The sequence below is a fragment of the Halichoerus grypus genome, chromosome 13, assembly GCF_964656455.1.
Source record: "Halichoerus grypus chromosome 13, mHalGry1.hap1.1, whole genome shotgun sequence".
Classification (NCBI taxonomy): Eukaryota; Metazoa; Chordata; class Mammalia; order Carnivora; family Phocidae; genus Halichoerus; species Halichoerus grypus.
The window spans coordinates 73,166,568-73,188,824 of record NC_135724.1 but is presented as its reverse complement, the minus strand read 5'-3'; the positions used below and the strand labels follow the sequence as shown (position 1 = coordinate 73,188,824).

General features: G+C 53.7%; 1 protein-coding gene across 6 annotated transcripts in view; it reads right to left on the bottom strand.

Moving 5' to 3' along the window:
• Positions 1-5,352: 5,352 nt before the first annotated feature.
• Positions 5,353-22,257, bottom strand: part of ASCC2 (activating signal cointegrator 1 complex subunit 2) — a 40,018-nt gene continuing 23,113 nt past the window's right edge. For 4 of the 6 annotated variants that reach the window (XM_036123167.2, XM_078060793.1, XM_078060794.1 and 1 more), the window contains 12 exons: positions 22,113-22,187; positions 21,371-21,478; positions 21,048-21,116; positions 20,811-20,888; positions 19,308-19,488; positions 17,685-17,899; positions 16,666-16,785; positions 11,100-11,193; positions 10,892-11,022; positions 10,222-10,324; positions 8,650-8,729; positions 5,353-8,171 (listed from right to left, as the gene is read on the bottom strand). In XM_036123167.2, the coding sequence (XP_035979060.1) occupies positions 8,000-8,171; positions 8,650-8,729; positions 10,222-10,324; positions 10,892-11,022; positions 11,100-11,193; positions 16,666-16,785; positions 17,685-17,899; positions 19,308-19,488; positions 20,811-20,888; positions 21,048-21,116; positions 21,371-21,478; positions 22,113-22,187 (1,426 nt within the window). In that variant the 3' untranslated portion in view covers positions 5,353-7,999. The remainder of the gene's footprint in view (positions 8,172-8,649; positions 8,730-10,221; positions 10,325-10,891; positions 11,023-11,099; positions 11,194-16,665; positions 16,786-17,684; positions 17,900-19,307; positions 19,489-20,810; positions 20,889-21,047; positions 21,117-21,370; positions 21,479-22,112; positions 22,188-22,257) is intronic. The other 2 variants (XM_036123168.2, XM_036123170.2) reach the window with 1 other exon arrangement.

The following is a 22,257-nucleotide window of genomic DNA, read 5'->3' as shown; positions in this document are numbered from 1 at the left end:
TCAAGGACAAGGCAGTGATGGAATGTAGAGAAAGTGTCAGCTGGGAGCCACTTAGCCGACAGCCTCAGTACAGGGGTACTGACCGCCTTCATGCTGCTCCCGGCCTATTCTCCCTTCAAAACTCCTGCACAGAAAACTTCCTTGGCTGCTCTGGACACTTATTCTCCACTGCACCCTCATAAGACTGCCAGATCAACTCCCTTGCTCAAACACCTTCAATGGCTCCCCACTACTGGTAAGATCAAGTTCAAATTCCTTAACCTGCCATTTTAAGATCCAAGCTACCTCAAATCTCACTTTACAAACCTCCCAAATATGGTCCTTGCTGTGGGTCCCTTTGCTCTCCTGTCTTGTGTCTAGGTATGGATTATGGAAATAGCACATGCCTGGGTTTGAATTCTAGCTCTGCTACTCTCTGGCCAGGTGACCTTGGGCAGGTTGCATCCTCTCCTTGAGCCTCAGTTTCCTCCTGTGGAAAATGGGATAATGAGAGCAATCCCTCACAGGGTGGTTGGGAAGCTATGCGAAATAATGCTTATAATGTTCTTAGCACTCGCCTACTAGTGGTGGTTTTGTTATGTTGCTACCGTGAGTGCATTAAGGGGGGGCTCCCTGCACAGTCTTCAGGGAACAGTGCCTAATTAGCATATTCGATCCACAAAATGTGGGCTGAGAGCTTTGGGGATGACTGTACAGCTGAATCATCCAAGTGCCCCACCCCTTGTCCCAGCTGTTTTGAAACCGTGTTCCTGGCATCCTTTCTTTCCCTTTAAGGCCTGATCACTTTCTCGTGCTCCCCTGTGTGTCCCGTGATAATCTCGTTTTCAGTGTCTCTAACACTGTTTTGGACTCCAGCCGACTCGTGCATTCCTCCGGCGGTCCTTATCTCTTCCCTACACCTTTAACCATGTTAACGGACTCCTCTCCGCTTTTGTCTATCTTCCTCCTTTCCAGATGTCTGAGCACACTTCTGCCTCCCTCCTGTACAGGCCTCCAACAGAGAGGCTGCTTCCTGCCCTGGGGCTGCAAGTCTGTGTGATGTCTTATCTCCTCGGCTCACCAATCTTTCCTAATGAAACACCTCCTTCAAACGGTAGTTTGAAGGGTAGCCCTTCCCTCCATTAGCAGACAGGGGAAACTCTGGCAAAGTGGAGATTTGGGAAAATATATCCTGCCCAACTTCCCACTCTCATCTCTGTCAATGGAATGATTTGATTATAAGTTGTATTAATAGAAGTATGGTGTTTAGAACAAAGGAGGTGATAGGTCCTCTTTTCCATGCTGAGCCAACCACGCATGGAGTAAGTGTCAAGCTATAGGGAGACGGGAAAGCCAAGAGGCTGAAAATACGGACTTTGGAGGCTGGTAAACCTGGGTTTGAATCTTGACGCAGCCACTGCTCATCCATGAGCAAGGGGCCGAACCTCTAAATAAGGCTTATATAATCACACCTACCACCTGGCTTTGTTTCAAGGATTCAGTGAGGTAGTTTGCTGCCCCACAAAGCTAAGCAGGCTACCTCCTCTGCTCCCAGGGCACCCATCACACGCTTACCAGGCTGGATTGTGCCAATCTTCTTCTCTTGCCTGCTCTTGTGTGTCCAGATCATCCTGAGCCCAGAGGTTTCCGGGAGGATTGCTGTACGGGAGTCACGGCAGCCGTGCTGAGAGGCTGAGAAGTGGGGTGCACAGAAATCTGCCTGGGGCATTGGTGGGAGGCACCCGCCACCCTTCTCCTGGGTCCCACTGAGCAGGGCGCTGTGAGTTCACTAGCTTGCCTCACAGCGGGCCAGCACTGCACACCTTATCCCAGCCATCCTGCCAAGATCTCAATGTGGAGACAATTGTGGCTCAGAGAACCTCGCTCAGAGTCACAGAGCTGGAGAGTGGCTGAGGCCAGCTTGGTTCTAACCCCAGAGCTCAGCCCCTGCTCTAAATGGCAAAAGCCAAATAAGCTGCTGGCCCTTCAGGGGACCCTGATCCCCAAGGAAAAAGTCTGGCACGGCCATTGCATGTTACTCTGTGTTAATACTCTGGGGGAGGAGTCAATGCCTTTCTGTGTAGACCTCTCCTGAATGGGGGGGTCTGATTTTCCAGCTGTGACAGGCCGCACACACCCCTGTGGCGGGTCACGGAGCGGGATGTTGCCCCTCTGATGTGATACAGTCCAGCTGGACCCGGGGCTGCGATCTGTCCATTGGATCTATCATGTGGCATCTGGTCGGCCTGTCATAGGAAAGGGGCAACCGTCTCACCAGCCAGAGGGGTCCCAGTGTGACAGCTCCCAGGCTCCCCTAGAGGCAGGGGCCTTGAGGGGAGGCTGCTTCATGACAGAACTTGCTCGCGGAGCCAAAAGCTTTGGAGTTCAGGCCATTCCCTGATTCTGTCCTTCTGGAGAGAACTGTCAGCAAAAATCCAGACAGAGGCAGCTCTCAAACTTTTCCTGGCCCTGGGACCCCAGCATTCCATTGGAAATGTGCCTGTTGGAAATGGATGATTTGTGCAAAGAAGTTTCTGGCAGGGTGATTAACAGAGAGAAGTGGAAACTGCCCCAAATACAGACTGGCCAGAAAACTCCCATCAGTTTTCTTCTCTCCCCTTTGAACAAGATTCACCAATTTCAGAGTGCCCTCTGTCCCCACCCAGCATGATCTCAGCTGACCCTCACAATTATCCATGCCCATGAGGCAAGAGAGGTGAGAGAATGATCATCCCCATTTCCTAGAAGAAGAAATTGAGGCCCAGAGAGGCCAAGGAACTGACCCAAAGTCACACAGCTTGTTGAAATCTAAGGGCCTAGACCCTAGGCTCCTGACCCTCAGTCCAGTGCTCTTTTCACCACCCTTTATGAACAAAATAACAATAAAAAGGATGGGATCTTGAGGCCTGCAAATGTGCACGTGAAAGAACATAGAGTAAGCAGGCTAGACCACTGGATGGGAGATGGGGGCTGGAGCCTGCGTGTAAGCTCTGCACGTAAAATCCTAAATGGACAGGCATGGTTGGCCCTCATCCCACTGAAGGGCCCCCTTTCAGCCTGGCTCTTTCGTGAAAACCACTTTAAGAAGAAGAAAACCATAATTACCCCCTTGGGATGGCAGAGCACTTAAGGGATCTGTCAGAGTGCTGAGGGTGGGCTCGTGCAGCCAGAAAAAGCATATTTAGTGTCATAATTTCATAGTTGGGAAACTAAAATTAAGTGCCTGTTGTTCTTGTAATTCAGACCACAGCGAGTAAAGCTCGATGATATAACCTCCATGGCTGGGAGAGCGCCATGGAAGCCCAGCGAATTCTTAGGCAGGGCAAACCTCCCCCACTCCCAGGGGAAGTGGGGGTAGCTGAAATCCCAGGGTCTGAGATTAGGGGGAGGGTTGGAGGTTTAAATAGGTTGAGAAACTCTGGACAAAATGCCCTTTAAGGCTCTCCAAGGTCTGCCAGCTACGTAAAATTCTCTTGATGATTATCGATTGTTGGGAGAGAATTTCCAGCGTGAAGTCAGAATTTGATTCTCATTTTAAGACACACATACCACCCCAACCCAACCCCACCACCCGGGGCATTGGTTACCTTGCTTCTGGCTGCAGAATTGCAACACCAGCCTCTGGCCATAGTCAAGGTCCCTTCCTCCTGCCCCAGCACTCAAGAGATCTAGCTAGCTAGGACCGTACATCAGGCTGGCCTGGGGAGCTCCTCCTGGGGACTAGTCTTCCCCCAAGTGGATCTTCTAGAGCCCTGGTGCCTCCCCTGCTCCTTCTAGGCATCCCATCAACATGGTCTGGATTCCAAGGCTCCCTCCTCACCTCTCAGGTCCCTCTTCCTCCTCTCTGATGCCAACTTCCTCAGAAGGGGGGCCCCACTCTCCTGCCTTCTCTTCCTCACCTTCCATTCTTTCCACATCTCCCCATCACTTCCTGGCAAGGTGGGGCAGAGCCCCAGGGAACCCCACTGACTTAGCTAGGTTGACCTCCCAGCTGCTGCCTGACACTGCGACCACTACCCTCTGCTTCTTTTTTTTAAGATGTTATTTATTTATTTAATTGAGAGAGAGAGAGACAGAGGGTGAGAGGTAGTGGGGTGGGGGGAGCAGAGGGAGCGGGAGAAGCAGTCTCCCCGCTGAGCAGAGAGCCCGATTCGGGGCTCTATCCCAGGACCTTGGGATCATGACCTGAGCCGAAGGCAGACGCATAACTGACTGAGCCACCCAGGTGCCCCACTACCCTCTGCTTCTGGAAAGTCTCTTTGCTCTTGGCTTCTTTCTGTTCACTTTGCCTGCTCATTTCTCCATTCGTTTATTAGGGCTTAGTACAACCATGACTAAATCACTTTCCCAAAATGTCTTAATATCCACATCCCACCTTGGATTGTGAACTCCATGAGGGCGGAGGGGAGACAATCTTTCTCACACATGCCTGACGCAGTCCCTGGCACCTAGTAGATCTTGGTAAACGTGCGCTGAGTGGATGCATTTAGCGTCTCCTCCCTTGGTCCTCCCAACCAGGCTGACCGTCCATGCCCCAAGCCCTGAGTGCAGGCAGTAAATACTGGGAGCTGCTGCTCGGGACAAATGTCTGGGCCATGGCCTGGCCTGTGGTCATAATTCTGGGACTCCCATCCTCTTTCCCACCCTTCTTCCATATTCACCCTGGACCCTTTGGCCCCCTCCCAGGCCTCCATGCTCCTCAGGCTCTGCGGTCCCCATCTCAGCTGAGAGCTCTACCCCCAGCCTTTTCTCTGCTTCCCCTGGACAGGAACTGGACATAAAAATGAAGAATCATTCAGTGGGCTTCATGGCAGACTGGACACACAGAGGAAAGGACAAACGAATCTGAAAAAAAAGTGAAATAAAACAGGGCATCTGAGATCTGTGGGACGATACCCCACTCGTGCAATACATGCAAGTGGGGTCCCATCAACCTGGTTTGATGAACTGGGATTTCCCATCCTCCTGTCCTATAGCTATTGGGCTTATATTTTCTTCTTTCTTTGTTAAGAACAGTAGTGACAAGGATGCGGATGTGGGGGGGAAAAAAGGAATGGCGTGGTGTAGGGGTTAAGAGCGTGGGCTTTAGGAGACAATCCTGGGACTGAAGCCCTCCTTGGTCATGTGGTATATGTGTGACCTTAGACAGGTCACCTACCCTCTCTGACCTTGGTTTTCTCATCTGTACCCACCTGGTGAGAGTTAGACGAGATAACCCAAGAACCCAGCAGAAACTCTGGCCATGGAAGTACTCGGTAAGCGCTTTTAATTCTCAGTACAAATATCACGGTCTTACTGTCATTTTCGTTTATGCACATTCCTTTCCAGACTTGGTCTGTACGCAAATTTTTCAAAAATATTTTCACAATCATGGAGCATTACCATCCAATTTATTCTCTTAAAAAACAACAAGAACAACAAACTGATTCTTCAATATTTCGTTTCTCACATTGCTACCAAGTGTTCATTGACATCATTTTAAAGAAGGGGGCTCCACAACCACCCCCTGCATTTTTGGTGGGTTGACTTTTGTTTGTGGTTTTGTTGGTCTCCCTCCCTGCATTATTTAGCCCAAGCTCCCGGTGTGACAGGGACAGGCAGTTTCCTGCTAACTGCTTACTTTTCCAGAGTGCACCTGAAGCTAAGAAAGGACCTGCGTCCAGGCTCTGCTGCTAACTTGCCTCCCTGGGCTCCCGGGTCCCTTTTTATCCATGACAGGCTCTGCCCTGCCCTCCCCACCTCACAGAGGCACGGTAGCACTGTTCAGACAGGCCCGTCTGCTACCATTGCCACTCGTGAGCTAGAAACAATGACACTCAAAGTCCTAAGTCCTCTTGGAGGTACTGGGTCATAAAAGCTTCCCGGGAAATGCCTGTGATAGTCGTGTTCTCTAATAGGGTGCAGAGAAGGCACTTAGAAATTCCTGCTTAGGAGCAGTGGTGGGGTGGCGGGGCCCAGTGATCAAGTGAGCAGGGTTCAGGGCTCCCACCCACTTCACTTGTAACATTTCTGCCATTGCCCATCTTAAACCTTGGGGCCTCCTCGGAGGATTGGATTGGCACCAGGTGGAAACCATTCACCTGGCCCAACGTACCCACTTTGCAGATGGGAAAACTGAGGCCCTGAGAGGTGAAGGTAAAGCACTGCTCTGGATGACTCCTGAGTGAGGTGTTTGCAAACATCCTTGAAGGGGTGCCCTCAAGATCTGAAATGAGGAAGAACATAGTTCCTCAAGGGAGATCAAGTTTGACCTGGCAGTACATTCTGGAAAGTTTGAAAAATCGCTTGTCTTCTCCAATCCTTTAAACCAGAATGCCAAGGTGAGGCCTGAACACTGCTCCCAGCGGTCAGGAGGCATGTATGACAGAATGAAGGTGAGAGGGGCTGTGTGAACAGTAACAGGTAAGGTAGGTAAAGGCCAGAGCTCCCCTAACTCACCTCACCTTGCTCCAGGGCCAAGAGCTGGGTCTGAGGAGCTCAGGGAGAGAGAAAAGAAATGACCCTCGCCTATACGGTTCCTGGCAAATGCCTCGAGGAGGTAGCAGAGTCTTCCTGCTGCCTGTCAGAGTGGCTGACCCCGAGCCTGATCTCAGCTAATTCAGCAGCTCGAGGAGAAGACACCACTCTCCTATCTGCTCTGCATCTCAAATGCACCAAGAGAACTGGCGTGACTCAGAGGAATTGCTATTGATTTTCGCTTGTGTGGCTGACCTAACAAAACCAATTCGTCAAGGGCCTGTCTGCCTCGCTGCTCCAGACGCTCATCCTAACCACATGCAAATAAATTACACAAGCATCTAGGGTGATTTGTCAAGGTCCAGCTGGGCAGGGGCCCTGGCTCCCGCGGATGGCCTCCAGGCCAGGCTGGGCAGGATCAGGCCAGCAAACACCCCACGGCTGATCCTCTGTTGATCAGCAACATTCTCGGGGGCCCAGGAATCAGGCTGCCTGGCAGCTGCTGCCACACCGTGAACCAACCGGCCATGCCCAGGAGGAGGTTTTGAGGAACTGGACCCAAGTCCTTCAACGGGGCTTGGTAGGGACATCCTCACTGGTGTCTTCTGGGCTCCGACTCCCTGACTCTGCAGGATCTGATGGAGGGTACGCACAACCAGCAGGCGCCGAGCTCTGGTACTGGCTCTGCTACGGGACAAGTGTCCTCAGGTCCGCTGTGAGATGGCAATGACACTGCTGTCTAGGATGCTATAAAGGCCAGGGGTCCGACTGAGGGTCAAATCCTTGTTCTCCCACTTCCTGCCTGTAGCCTGGGCAGGCACCTCCAGCTCTCAGTGGCTCACCTACACCACAGGGCCGGAAATACTCCCTACCTCTAGGGTGGAGGTTGTAGGGACTGAACGAGAACACGGAAAGGACCAGAGGGCCTCACAACCTCATCTCTTCCTTCTACAAGCAGGGACTAGAGGAGGGAGTAATGTGCTCAGGGCCACACAGCAAAGCAGGGCAACATCAGGAGGGGTTAAAATGAGAGGCAAGCACGCAAGGCTGATGAGCAGAGCAGGTGATCATCCTGCTCTCTCGCTCTCCTGATGGTGGCTGTCACTGAAGAATGGGGTACAGGGGGAGCAGGCCAGGGGCACATCATGGATCATTGCTTGAAAGGGTCAAAAACTTTATTTGCAGGCCTTTTCTGTTTTTGTTTTGGAATTTACAGGTTTCCTGCCGTCCAGGAAGGAAACCACCAAGAGAAGTGGTGTCTTGCTGCATGAGGTTTGTGGGGCTTGCCTTGGGGCTCCGTCCCCATCCCTTTTGCCTGCTCGCTGGCCCCAGGGGTTCCTCCACTGTGGGATAAGGCACTGTGTGTTCTGCAAGAAGGCGCTCACGGCTGGCTGGTGGACGACGAGGCGGCCTTCTCAGGGGCTGCGAAGCTGAGGCTGTTGAGGGGTGGAGTTGAACTTGGGGCCTTGGCAGGAGGCCAACTGGTGAGGAGACCCAAGGCTATGGTAACTCAGCCTGGCAGGTCTGGTGCTGCTGCCTCCCGGCTGGCCCTGACAGGGCGGCCTCAGGATGGAATCATGCCTTTGCTTCTTTTGCGGTCAGCCATGGTTCTCCGGTTGTGGTTGGCTCGCGTCGCCTTGCTGGCTTCCTTCTTCCTGCGTTCCTGGGTTGTCTCACGGCTCTGCCCGTGGCCCCGGGGGCTGCCGGCCACTGCCGTCGAGCTGTCGTGCCGGTACCTGAGGGAGGAACAAGCCACCCCAGGGGATGGGAAGAGCCCACTGCCTTTCTCAGAGGTCCTGGGGAGAGGACACATGGCTCGGGCCCAGGACACCCCTGTCCCCACTTCCACTGGGAGAAGAAATGGAGCCCAGCAAGGGCAGGGCTCTGGGGGGCTCTGGCCGGTCCTGTTGTCTGGTGAACTCTCTTCTCTGAGCCCTGCCTCCAGATGGGTCCGTGGCCTAGCTGTAGGAAGAACCAGCTGTGGGCTGACCACAGCCCACAACGAGGAGCAGAGAGCTTGGGGACGGGGATGGGTCTATTTCTTCCTCTATAAAATGAGGATGATGATGAAGTGGCTACTTCATAGGGCCGTCGTGAGGGTTAAATTAACACATGTAACGCACTTGGGGTTTATGTGTGGGCTTCCTACGTGGTTGGCTGAGCCTTCCCCAGATGGGTCCCCTCCCACCAGACACAGCTCTTTAAAATGCTCACCCCTTCCTGGTGAGGAAGGCCATCCGCCTGGCTTCTGCCTTCTCCCGCAGCACTGCAGGGTCCTGCACAAAATGGTCAGGCTGTGGAGGGGAGGGGAGAAAAAAAAAAATCTAGAGTCACGAGCAGCCCCATTTGCCTAAGCTGTGGTGAGGCTGCGCCTGACTGAGTCTTGTTGATGCCTCCAGGCCAGGAGTGGGGGAATGCCACAGTGTGGCAGGGTGATGCCCTAGAACGGAGCCACCCTTGCTTGGGTCCAAGGTTTCCATTAGAAGCCTCTCTTCTCCTTTAGAAGCAGCTAAAGGGACTAAGGCGTCCTGCACAGGCATGGTGGGGCAGGTGGACCACAGTTGGAGCACGGATGACAAATGGGGGACAGGCCAGAATGGCCACCACGAGAGGCCACACAGGGCCTTGAAGGCCAAGAGAGCTGCCCCGGGAGCTGCTTTGTCCTCACTCTAGTGCCACTACCGATGTGCTCTGGGAGTAGCCACTCTTGAAGACTGTTTTTTGGCCAATAAGCAAAGGAGACTGGACTAGCAGTGGGGAGTACTGTGACTTAAGGATCACACACAGGCTTTAGTGGTCTGCACTGCTTAAAACAACACAAACAAAACAAGTGTAACTGGTAACATTTGAAAACTGGAAGATTTTATAGAAAAATCTGGGCTGATCCCTTGCCTGGGTAGAAGAGAAAGCCCTGGAAGCTCTGGGCCTACGTTTCTGCTGAGAAGCCCCTCAGGCAGGGTGTATGTGTGCTTCTACCCCAATAGCCACGGTCTCCATCAGTCTCTGCTACCCCTCTTCATCAGGAGCCTGGCCTGGACACATTCCGCTTGTTACCTTGGTGGGAGGGCACGAGGGGCTCCAGGAGTCCCAGGATGCCACTCCGTTCAACCTGAGCAACACCGCCCTTATCTGTTTTATATGTTGAGGTTTCATTTGAAGAAAAAGTTCAGCTGCCAAAAAATAGAATTTTCAAACCCACCAGCCCAGATGACCTCCAAGGGCCCTTGGGCTCTAACATCTCTGTGAGTTGCAGAATTGCCGTCCTGGAACGCCTGAGTGGCTCAGTGGCAGTTGGTTAAGCGTCTGCCTTTGGCTCAGGTCATGGGTCCTGGGATCGAGTCCCGCATCGGGCTCCTTGCTCAGCAGGGAGCTCTGCCTGCCACTCCTCCTGCTTGTGCTTGCTCTTTCTCTGTCTTGCTCTCTCACTCTCTCTGACAAATCAAATAAATAAAATCTTAAAAAAAAAAAAAAAAAGAACTGCCATCCTGAGCATGGTGGCCGAGAACTGCCCTTCTCTCAGCCCCCAGGCTCCTGGGCCTAATGAACCCAGCAGCTCAAAGGCTTGGCCTCTAATCCATCCCCTAAGCCCTCACTGGGTAGTGGAGGTGAGTTCTAAGCTAGCAACTCTCCAAGCAGGCATCCTAGGCTCAAAGGAACCCCTCTTTTCCCGGGCAGGGATGCTAGGGCTGCCTCAGAGCTAACTGCGGGAAAGCAGGGGCACAGTGGTCCCAATGTGCCCTTCAGAATTGCACCCTCCCCTTCATCTGCCACCTGCCAAGGAGGTACCTTAGGAGCCTCTTCTTCAGCCTCCTCTTCCTCCTCCTCCTCGTCCTCTTCCTGCCCTTCTCCGGGCACTTTGGTTCTCAGCACCTGAGGGATGGTGAAGGGCCTAAGGGTTTAGAGAGAAAGTGAGATCAAAGACTGGATTAAACCTGGAGAGGGAGCCTCAGGGAGGAGGGGATTGGGCGGGGTGAGGAGGGGGCATCAGGATGGGGATGGGCTCAGGGAGCTGGAAAAAACCAAGGTGCTTTTCAAGCCAGCTTTGCTCCAGCCCCCAGACTCTCTGAGGGTACCAAAGTCTGATGCAGGGGCTCAGGGGAGGCTGAGCGAGCTGGGGCAGCTCTGCTTTTATCTGCACTGGGAAATCTCTCTAAGATTCCACGGCGGAGAGTTTTCTCCAGTCAAGGAGAACAATCTAAAAGGACTGCATGAAACCAAATAAATGCTGCCCCACTCAGGATGGGCTGGACCAACTGGCCAAGGTGGTGGCTGGGGGTAGAAGGAGCACTGGACTAGGAGTCAAAAGGGCTCAGTTTAGGCCCTGGCTCTACCACTGACTTGCTCACGTGATCAGGGCCTCGACCTCCCCATCTGTATAAACAAGAGGCTTTGGGAGCCCCGCTGTGCCCCACCCCCACCCCCGGAACTCCACCCACTTAGGGCCCTGCAGCCTCACCTGCGGCTGATGAGCTCGTCATCTGAGTCGGCATCGTTGGCGCCCACCTGGTTGCCATCGTATGTGTCATCATACTCGTCCTCGTAGTCGTCACCTCGGTAGGACAGGCCCTCGCCAGGCTGCAGGGGCACCTGCAAGCACAGGAGTGTGGGGCCGAGGGGCCCAGGGCTGGCCAGTGTCCCCCACCCCGGCGGCCCGGGGCCCTTACCTCCTCCACCACCACGCTGTACTGCTCATAGCGCTGCCGCTGCGCGACCACGTCCCGCTTGTCGTTCAGCAGGCTCCGTGTGTTCTCCTCCTTCCTGGCGGCGGGCGGGCGGGGACAGCAGAGAGAGAGGAAACCATCAGGCTTTGAAGGCTGTGAGCACGAGGGTCCAAGGCACCATGGGCTCGGGCTGGTGCAAACTGCACTGGGGAGAGGCGGCATGGGTGTGGGCAGGTGCCCGTGTGCCCGGGTCCAGCCGCTCTGGAAGGCATCCCAAAGGGCTGCCGCCATGGAAAACGTGCCCACCCTTCGGCCGGGAAATTCCGCTCAGAGGCGCCCACCCTAGGGAAACGCTGGCGAGGTGCATAAAGAGGTCTGATGGGGAATTTTCTTTTCAACGTTGTTTGTGACAGTGAAAAATGGAAAACAGCTAGTGTCCATCATGGGTGAAATGGCCAAATGATATGCCACATCTATACTACAGAACGCTGGGCGGCTGTTATCAAGAATGACATTCATCTATTTGTGCTGATGCAGGAAGAATTCTAAGACTTACTCCAGAGGAAAAAAGCAAGCTACAGAAAAATGTATACATATGATCCCAACTGTATAAAAAGCAGAAAGCAAACCAGACAGACTAGCTGTTCCTATGAGCACAGCGATTATAATTTACATATGTCAATGCACAGACAGAGCTAGTAAGTCCCCCACCAAATGACAATGGTTACTCCTAGGTAGGGCCTGGGATTATTTGAACCTTTTAAAAAACAAAAATTTAGGGGTGCCTTGGTGGCGCAGTCAGTTAAGCCTCCGACTCTTGGTTTCGGTTCAGGTCATGATCTCAGGGTCCTGGGATCGAGCCCCTCGTCAGGCTCCATGCTCAGCATGGAGTCTGCTTGAGATTCTCTCTCTCCCTCTCCCTCTGCCCCTCCTGCTCATGCTGTCTCTCTCTCTCTCTCTCTCTAAAATAAATAAAATCTTTAAAAAATAAACAATAATTTAAGAAAGAGCAAGGCCACATGTGGCCCTCTTACTGAGCTCAGGGGAGCCACAGGGGACCTCAGGGGGCTGAGGGGTGAGCAGGGGTAGCTGCCTTCTTTTTCCCACCGCTGTTTCATCACGGTGGCTTTCTATCTGTTCTACAGCTCAATCTTCCATGTCAGATTGCACTGGAAGAAAAAAGTCCAAAAGTTCAACTCCTGTTATATATCACAGGTGAGGAAATTCGGGCACGGTGGAAGGAAGGAGTGGGATGTGCTTGGGATCAGTGAACCGTAGCACAACGTCAGTGGGGACTCAGGCCTCTTGACTGTGGCTTTGCAAATCTGTAGAAAAACTTGGCTTGTCAGACACATAGACAGGCCTGTGGAATGTAGTTTCTAGCCCTGCAGGGGAAAATCAATATGAGATGCCAGGCAAGAAAATCCAGCTTAGCTGTGTAATCAGTGTTCTGGAATGTATCAAGGGTAGGGGGCAAAAGAAGAAGAAAGAAGAAAGAAGAAAGAAGAAAGAAAAAGAAGAAGAAGAAGAAGAAGAAGAAGAAGAAGAAGAAGAAAAAGAGATACAAAGTCATACATAGCTTCCATAAAAATCTTCTATTAACTGGCTTTTGATGCAGGGAGGGAAAGGGGCCTGAGTCTCTCAGGCTGTCTGCCGGGGAGGCTGGGGCAGGTCAGGATTTGGCTTCCTTCAACAGTTTTTACTAAGGGCCTACTATGTGCCAGGCAGCGTTGCGGGAGAGATTCAAAAAAGAGTAAGATCTGGATCTGGCCTCGTGGAACTCCCAGTCTAGTGAGGGTCACGGGCAAATGGCAGCTAACGTGAAATGTGCTAAATGGAGGTAAGCATGTCCTGGGAACACAGAGAAAGGAAAGATGACCTCTGGCTTAGGGGGTCTAGTGCGGGGGGAGGAGAGGAAATGGAGCCTCTGGGGGGCTGGGGGGCATTGGATCTAGACCAGGGAAAATTCTTGGTCCACAGGAAAATTTTATGTCATGCCAGGAAAGGGGGCCCGTGACTGCGGCCCCAACCCTTACCTGGCTCTCTTCCCCAGGCTGGGGGCTGAAGAGGAAAGAGGCGGGGAGCAAGGGAAAGGGGCCCGAGCCTGTCCAGCTGTTTGATGCCACTAGAAGGAGCACATCCCCTCTTTCCACACACATTTCCGGAGGGCCTACTAGGTGCTAGGACCTGTGCTGAATCAGGTGTCCAAGGATGAATGAGAGGTGTCACTGTCCTTTCTGCCACACCCCACAGCTCCTGGTCCATCTGGTCCCCGGTTTTCATGCGTAAGGTCCCACTGTGGGCCTCTGGTTATGTCGCTTCCCTGGCAGGGCTGGAGAAGCCTTGCCAACTCTACCTACCCAGGGTCCTGGAGAGGACACAGGCAGGGACATTGGAGCCTGGTGCCCTGGGCATCACATCCAGGGAGGTGCAGCTTTGGGCCCATGACCCCATTCAGAACCAAGAAGGAAAAGAAAAGTCAGGGGCAAAGCCAGCCAGGAGAAGATCCATCTGAGGGCCAGAAGTCCAGTCAAGTCTGGAAACACAGGCAACAGTGGTTTTGGAGACTTTGGAGCAGGTGCTTCCTCGGCCTCCTACAAGATGACAGGGAGCCCAGGGAACACGTGGGTTCCCCTGAAGCCCAGCCACTTTTTCCCCTCCTCACTTCTTCCGGCCTATCCTTCAAAGCCCAACTCAAACTCGCCCTTGAGGGGGTGATTCCCACCTCTGAACTCCTAAAGGACCTGAGGAGGCAAAAAATCCCTCCTTTTCCAGGTGAGGAAACAGAGGTCCCAAGAGGCAGAGCACCTTTCCCAAGGTTACCCAGCTTCTACCAGCCGAGCCAGGGCCAGAACACAGGTCTACTGACTCCAGTCTGCTCAGGTACTTCCTGGGCTGTGCGATCCATCACAAGCAAGCCTCTTATCCTTGCCAAGTCTTAATTCCGCATCCCACGGATGAAATAAGATGATGACTAAAAGTGAACCTGGCACCTGCTGAGCTCAACAAAGTGAATCCTGTTTCTTTTTCCTGCAGGACTTGTCAGAGCCTTTAATGTGCTAATGCGCTCTGTCTCTCCAAAAAGCCAAGTGCACAGGTATTTTTTTGGCCATAGACCCTTTTCTGAGGGAGAGCACTCATAATCTTCCAGGGCGCCTCTGTTCAGTCCAAAGGAGTTATGGGACCCCACCTTATACACACTGCCTCCTTCACTTGGCTAGCAATTACCTGCAGCACGTGTGCCCGGCATCTACCCAACAGCCACCGTCCACTTCATCCCACTCCTAACAGACCCTCATTTGGTTCAGGTCTTTCCACCTTTCCCCCTTCTGGAGCCCTGGCCCTCGGCCCTGTGACCCAGCTCCCCACTGAGATGTGAGCAGAGTCTGGAGACTTCTGGGAAAGGCTTCCTGGTCTCTAAGCGAGATACAGGAAGATCTGGTCCAGACTCCCTCTTGGCACTGTCACTGCTGGAGGTCACGGCTGAAACAGCTGCGGCCACCCAGTGGCTTTGAAGGAACTAGCTCCGAGAGATGGCAAAGATGTGTCCTTGATGATGAGGCTGTACCACAGGTTGACCAAGCCTAGACTGCCCTACCTGGCAACTCCCTGTCGTGCAAGGAACAGATTAGGACAGGTGTCCTCACTGCGGTCCCTGTATGCCCCACCCCAGCACCTCTCCCACTCTGTTGCTACTTGTTTAATGGTCTGAGTCTTTCCCACGGTCTCTGTGCCATTTGAGAGCATGACCTGGGTGCCCTGCTCACCTTGTCTCCCTGGTGTCTAGCATAGGATCTGGAGCTAGTAAATCATTTAATAAATATTTGCTGAATGAATAAATAAATAATGAACACATAAATGGAGGCTTTGCCTCTTTGCAATCCCCAGCTCCCAGGCTACCCAGCACAACGAGTTCAGTAAACATTTGCCGCCCAGTCTCTCTGCCTGGCAGCTTGGAGTGCCCTAGGAGCAAGGCACAGCCCTTCTCATCTTCCCCCTTCTCCATAGCAGGAGCTGCAGAGGGTCATTCTGGTCTGGAACAGCGGCCACGGATGCAGGATAACATCTCTAGCCTGGGATCTGGGGATGTTGCAATGTGTGTGACTAAGCAGTTTACAATTGCTTCCTGTCCAGCCAGCCAGATGGCTTTATAGCTGCCCTGAGCCCGCTCCCCCGAGCCCTCGGCCAGCCAAGCTTCCAGCAGCGGATGGCCCTGGGGAGAGGGAGCAGCACGGGGCCCTCTCTGAAGCAGCAGCTTACAATTCTGCCACTGGGGCTCCTATAACAAGAACGGGGCAGGTCTCCCACCGCTGCTCTCTGAACCTCACTGTCTCCGTGTGTGTGTGTGTGTGTGTGTGTGTGTGTGTGTGTGTGTGTGTGTATTTATATATACATATATATAACGAGGCAGAGAGAGAGGGCAGCCTGTACTTGTCCAGCAGTTCCCAAATTTCCAGATTTCATGAACCAATACCATTTAGGGAAACCCTGGGGGCGAGCACAGTGTTGTCAATGTCTTACTTTGCCTTTTATATTTTTTGTATATATTTATATACTTTGCCTCTATCATCACTACTGACTCGTGGTCCCTCCAATGGGCCTCTACTCCAAAGTCAGGTCCTCTTTCCAAAGCATAAAATGTATCAGCTCATGGGACCCTTACCATGCTCCCCATGACCTCGGGGTCACCGCCCCTGTTGTTTGCTCTGCCTGGAAAGTCTCTCCTCCCCCCTCCCCCGCTTTGCAGAATTGGCCCTTTGACCCTTCCTCATCCTTCCACTGTTGGTCCCATGTCACTTCATCAGAGGAGCCTTCCTGCCCAGATGAAAGCCCTTACTAGAAGCTCGGAAGTCTGCACACCTTCACCTTATAGTGCCTGTTAGATCTGCAATGTTACTTGGCTTGTTTGACCAACTGATTAGTGCAAACTCCACAGGGCCAGGGGCCATGTCTGTTTTACTGCCCACTACATCTCCAGCACCTAATAAATCCAGGGGCTAGTATGCCGTGAGCACCAGGCAAATATTTGTTGAATGAATGAATAAATCATAAATGGACTTTTCAATGCCAAAAAAGTAGAAAGGACATAAACTAAAAATAAGTAGAAAGACCTTAAAATAGAATATGCTCACCCTCTGAAAAGCTCACTTAGTACAGGTCCTTAATTTTCTCATTTTGTCACAAAATGGAGAAAATCATGTGGAGGAGGGGCTTCTGGGAAGTACGGCTCAGCTCTATCGCCCAGAGATTTGATGGTTGACACATCCGAAGATACAAGGAGGGAAGAGGGGGACAGCTTAGGTTCCTCTGGCCTTTTGCTATCAACAAGGGGATTCATTAAAAAACCACCTGTGCAGAGTCACAGCCTAACGTACAACCCTTAGAGAACCTGGGCCTGCCTGCTGGGAGTACACGGGTCCTGGACTGCTGGGTGGGGGGGGCCCTGGACTGCTAGGGACCCTAAGCTGAAACTCAGGCCACTTCCATAAAGGCGGAGCCCTTTTTTTCGATTTTCTCACTGCACTTACAGAGTTGGGGTGCCTGGCACCCCACAGCCTACTGCACTCACCTCCTGCCCTTGTGTACCCGGCTCAGGTCCACTGAATCTCTGCTAAACACATCAAACTCATCATTCTGGAAGACATTGTGACGAGACGTCAGCAGGGGTGTTGGGTCTGGCTTCACCTGCCTGGGAGGTGACACAGAAATCAATTTAAGGGGGATTGGTTAGCTGACGCCTACCTGTGCCCTACTGGCCCCTCCCATGTGACATCCATCAGATCTTCCACTCCCCTTCAACAGCCACACGAGACACGATCTAAAACCCTGCCCGGTCTGGCCCCTCCCTGGGCACACAGCCATCCCTCACGCAAAGCTCCCCCTCGGTCCCACGTGCCGTTCACACAGATTTTCTTAAAAGTTCCCTCCCTCACCGAACACTCACAACAGTCTGATGAGATGGGTCGCTAACATCACTCAACCTTTCTGTGCCTCAGTGCCCTCCTCTGTAAAATGGGCACAAAGTGGCTAAGGAACTTGTCCAAAGACAGAGCTAAGTTCATTCATTCAATAAACACAATCTGTTTATGCACATTCGTGCATCCATTCCCGCGGGCCCGTGGGCCTTCAGAGAAGCAGTGGGCCAAACTCCGAAAGGTAGGTGTGAGGAAAGTGAGAAGCTCTGGCCGTCCTCCCTCAGGAATCTACTGGAAGGGTGACAATGACAGGGGCAGACCGGAAACTTCGGAGCTCTGAAAGGCTCAGCAACCCCTCTGTCACATGCCACGTTTCCAATCGGTCCTCCAGCAAGGTGTGGCAGAGCCATCCAGCTATGCACACTCTCCGCCCTGCAGGGAGCATGTGAGGACCTCCTGGGGGCCTCAAGTTCTGATGTTTTCCCAAGGTAGCCATTCATTTATACGGTTGGCGAAGGCTACCGTGGGGAAGAGACAGAGGGCTGAGTTCTGGCACAGGAGCGGGAAGCAGAGGAGCTAAGAAGGGGCCTGGGACAAGGCCCCCAGAGTGCCTCCGGCCAGGGCCCTGACACCGCATGGGCGCCGTGAGCCACCTCCCACCTGTCTCTCCCACCTGTCTAGGCTGCGGTCCAGCTGGCTGAGGGCCGGGGCCAGCCGCTCCTCCAGGATGTTGTTGATCACCTGCTCCGGGTTATAGGTGTAGTGCTCCAGGCAGGCCAGGATGAAGCCCTCTCCAAGGTCCGGCAGCAGGTCCTTCACTTGGGAGATGAGTGAGTCCAGCTCCACGCCACACACGGGGGGGCCCAGGGCGGCCGCCGCCCCCATGCACTGCGGAGAGAGCTGGAGTGAAGGCAGGGAAGACCGGGCCAGGTGGGTGAGAGGGCCACAGGCCCTGACACGCACAGGACCGGGAATCAGGGGACCTGGTATGAGTCCTGGCCTGCCACTCCTGGGCCGAGGATCTCAGCCAAGTGACTCAGGCCTCTTAAGTCTTCATTTCCTCCCCTGGGAAAAGGGGGGTTCTGTGACTTACTGGGAGAGCTACTTCTGGCTGTGTGACTTTGGGCAGGGCACTTTCCCTCTCTGAACCCTAGCTTCTTCCATACAAAACAGGCATACTACCATCTACTTCATGGGGTTGTTTCAGATGGCTCAGAGAGAATCATGCACCCAAAGCACCGAGCACAGTGCCCGGAGAAGAACAGGCACTCCAGAAATGGCCGTGGCTTCTACTCATTCTTATCCGGCTCTAACAACTTGATGGCTGACATTGGAGAAGAACAGCAATCACCAGCCTTGGACTGTGGGGAGCTGCTCCCCTCTGATTATATTCTTTTTAAGAAGGGGGATTCAGTTCATATCCTCCTCAATGTGACTGAATTCTGTTAGGTTTTTCATTTAAGAAAATTCGCAAATCAAACAAACAATAAAAAAAATCATCCATGTCTCAGCTAAGAAGCCAAATGGGGAAGAGGGTGGGAAAGGTGGAGAGGACTGTCATTTTCCAAGGCCCTGTGGCAGTCATGGGCCTGAGTCTAACAGGAAAGAGAGTAGCATCTGTTAACAGAGCACAGAGGGCCAGCTGGGCTCGGGGCCCTCCACACAACCGCTCTGGGAATCCCAACAAACTTGTGGAGGCAGGGATGGTGATTGTCCCCACTTATAAATGGGGAACAGAGGCTAGAGGGGAGTGATGGCCACACAGCTGGTGAGTGGCAGGAAGCCGGGTACACTCCTGAGCTGTCTGACCCCAGAGACTGGGTGGCCTTAATCCCTATGTCACGCTGCCTCCCAACATGCAAGGAAGAGTCCTGGGCTCAGGGGCCAGTCAGTACAGCTGCAGACTGGGCGAGTTCTGGAAAAGCCTGGAGAGAAAGTACTAGATCGGGGCTTCCAAACTCGCTCAGTGGAGCCCTGCAGTCCCATGGCGGGGCATCCAGGCTGGCCAGGCGGTGAGACCAGGCGCTGCTCTCCGCTGCGGCCCAAGCAGCGCCACGGTGATCTGCTTAGAGGAGAGCTCCAGGAAAGATTTCATGTGGAAAAAGCTCCAGCACCTCATTTTATAGGAGAGAAACTGGGGTTCTGGCAGCTGAAGCGACTTGCAGGACTCTCTAAAGGCAGCTCGAGGCTGTCCATTCCAAAAGAAACCTTTTTCTCTGAAAGCAGAAACCAAGAAGGGAGAGGTTTCCCGCAAGGGGCAGGGGAAGCAGGGGAAAACGCCGCTCCAAACACACACCTCCTCTTCCTCTGAGTTTTCTGGATGTGAGGATGATCCACCAACTGGCTCCGCCAACACAATGACCCCATTAGGATCCTCGGCCACCGGTGGGTCTTTAGCATCTGTGGCTTTCCGTCGGTCCACCCCTTCCCACGCACTCTCGACCGCCTGGAGGATGTAGGCAGTCCGTGTCTCGTCCCTGTGACATGTGTTAAGGAGTCTGTCTCTTGGGTGTCAGGGCCTTTTCTGCCTCCCTCGCTCTGAGGCAGCATCATTTCTCAATCCCTCCCTGGCATCTGACCCTATGACTTGTGTTAGGGGCTATCTGGGTTGTACCCAATGGGCATGATGGGCACCCGGGCTGCGTGGGGAAATAGGCCAGACCACGACCACACTGGCCTTGAAACCTAGTTACCTGCCACTCAGCAGAAAGCAGCTCTGGATGAAGACAGGGCCAGGGGCATCCTGGGCATGATATTTGGGTGAGCCAGCAGCTCCTCTGTACTGACCCCCAGGAGGAGGGCCTGATGGGGGTACTGCCACCAGGCTTCCTGTCCAACTAGCTGAGGGCTTCCTGCAAAGGCTGAGGGCCCCGAGGGTATCCCTGAGGCGAGACTGAGCAACCTAGCCCAGCCCCCAAAATGGCCCACAGGCCCTCCTCCCTGTCCTTCCTCCCTCTCTACCACCCCGGGCGCTGCCAAGCCAGACATCTGGGAGTTGCCCTAGACGCCGTCCCTCCCCTTCTAATCCACACCCCCATTGGCCATGCCTGGATGCCAGCCACAGCATCCTCACCAGCCCCTGGGCCTCTCAAAGAGGTCCCAGACCAGTCTGTTCTCCTCCCTGTGCCAGACAGAGCTTTTCCAAAGTACAAAACTGACGCTGTTACTCCCTGTTTCATACCTTTCCATGACACCCCAGTGCTAGCAGGACAGAGTCCAAACTCAGTGAGTGTCATCCCAGGGCCGTGCAGGTCTGCTCAGCCCCAGCTCATCTGCCATGCCACAGCCTCCTCCCACTAGACCCTGGCCCCCCAGTCCCCCAGCCCCTGCCCCCCCGATCTACACAAAATGTCTGTGGGCTCCCCAGATGGGCCTCTCCGTCCTCCATCCACTGGGAACACTTAGCTCTGGGCTTGGCCTCCTCCATTTTCTTCTGCTGTTCTCAGCTCGGGTATCACTTCTGTCTCATAGCCTTACCCTGAGCGTGCTTGTTTACTTGTCTGTTTCCCCTCCTGCAATGAGGTCTGTGAGAGCAGGGCTGAGTCCACGTTGGTCACACAGGCCCAGACACTCAGGAAACACCTACAGAATGCAGGACTCCTACCCCACCCAGCTCTGAGGATCAGAGTAGTCAGTCATCTCCTCCAGAAACAGGGACTGGGGCTTTGGCAGGCGCTCTGGGGAAAGCTGGCTGACCTGTGGGTTCTGGAGCTAAACCTCCCTCTGCTCCTCTGGGTCCTACCAGCCCATCTCCAGCCTGGCCAGGGCAGGTCCTGCCCCAGTGGCCGTGGACGGATACAAGCCTGCGGAGGCCTGCTGTAGCAAGCTGACGTCATCGGCCACAGGGAAGAGTGTGTCGTAGTCCCGGAGGAACCTGCTGGGCAGAGAGCAGACGGAAGGGACAAGGCTGGGGCAACAGGGGCGCTGGGCTCCTGCCCAACCACAAATCCCAGAACCTTAGACCATGGTGAGCATATGGGAGAGGCTCTAGTATGTAAGGCCTCGTGCAGACTGATCCCAGCTCAGCCACACTCACCTCTTCTCCTGCAGTAAGGAGCTGAAGATCTGAAGGAACTCTTCAATGAAGCCCTGAATGTTGTCACAGCTGGAACAGGACACCAGGGAAGATGAGCTCACTCGATGCAAATGATCTGTAGCTCCCCACCCTGCCTCCCCCCCCCCCCCCCCCCCCCCCCCGCCCTGCTCCTCTACAAGGCCTCAGGCCAGTTACAGGAAAGAGGCATGTGTCTCTTTTTCCCATCTCTGCTCAACAGGGAAGGGGGCAGATGAAGTGAGAACGCCTCTGCTGGGCTTGGGGAAGGGGTTCTTCCACCCAGGCAGCTGCTCCCAAGGGCTCACCTGCTTTCCAGGACAGGGAGAAGGCAGATCTGGTTTATGAGGATGTGAAAAATCTCCAGTAGCTTCTTCCTGGAATGGGACAGCCTCTGCCACAGGTCACCTAGCAGCCTTTGAAGGCCAGAGAGAGAGAGGAAAAAAAACAAGATTTAGGAGATAAAAAGGCCCAGAGGGAGCTTATTCTCAACAGTTGCCGGTGCCCCTCCCCAGGGCTGAGAAAGCGTCACAATTCACTGCGGATATAGCAGTTGGCAAAAAGGCTACAGGCCCTGAGAGGCTAGCTGATTCCAAGGCCGCTTCTTGTTTAAACAGTGGGTGTGAGATGCGCCTGGGTGGATCAGTTGTTGGGCGTCTGCCTTCGGCTTGGGTCATGATCCCAGGGTCCTGGGATTGAGCCCCACGTTGGGCTCCCTGCTCAGCGGAAAGCCTGCTTCTCCCTCTCCCACTCCCCCTGCTTGTGTTCCCTCTCTCGCTGTGTCTCTCTCTGTCAAATAAATAAATAATAATACAATCTTAAAAGAAAACAAAAAACAGAACAGTGGGTGGGAAACCGGCGAGCGGATTAACAAGAGCTTGGAGCAACAGCTGAGGGGTAAAGGCTAGGATGCAGGGGCCGGGAGGCTGCTAGGCAGGGACACTCCATGGGGCCACCACCTCGTTCTTAAGAGATGGGGACGCTGAAGCCCGGGGAAGGCAGGGCCTCTCCCCCCCCATGACAAGGCACTTAGTTTTGTCCCCTGCTCACTTGCTATCTTCAAGCCTCCTCTTCTTCATTGCAGACTCCAGTTCAGGAATTGCGATTTCATAAAAGGAAGCTAGTCTGTGGAGGCGTGCATGGGGAGAAGGTGGGATTAGTTCATAAAGACCACACTTCATCAGAAAATCAACAG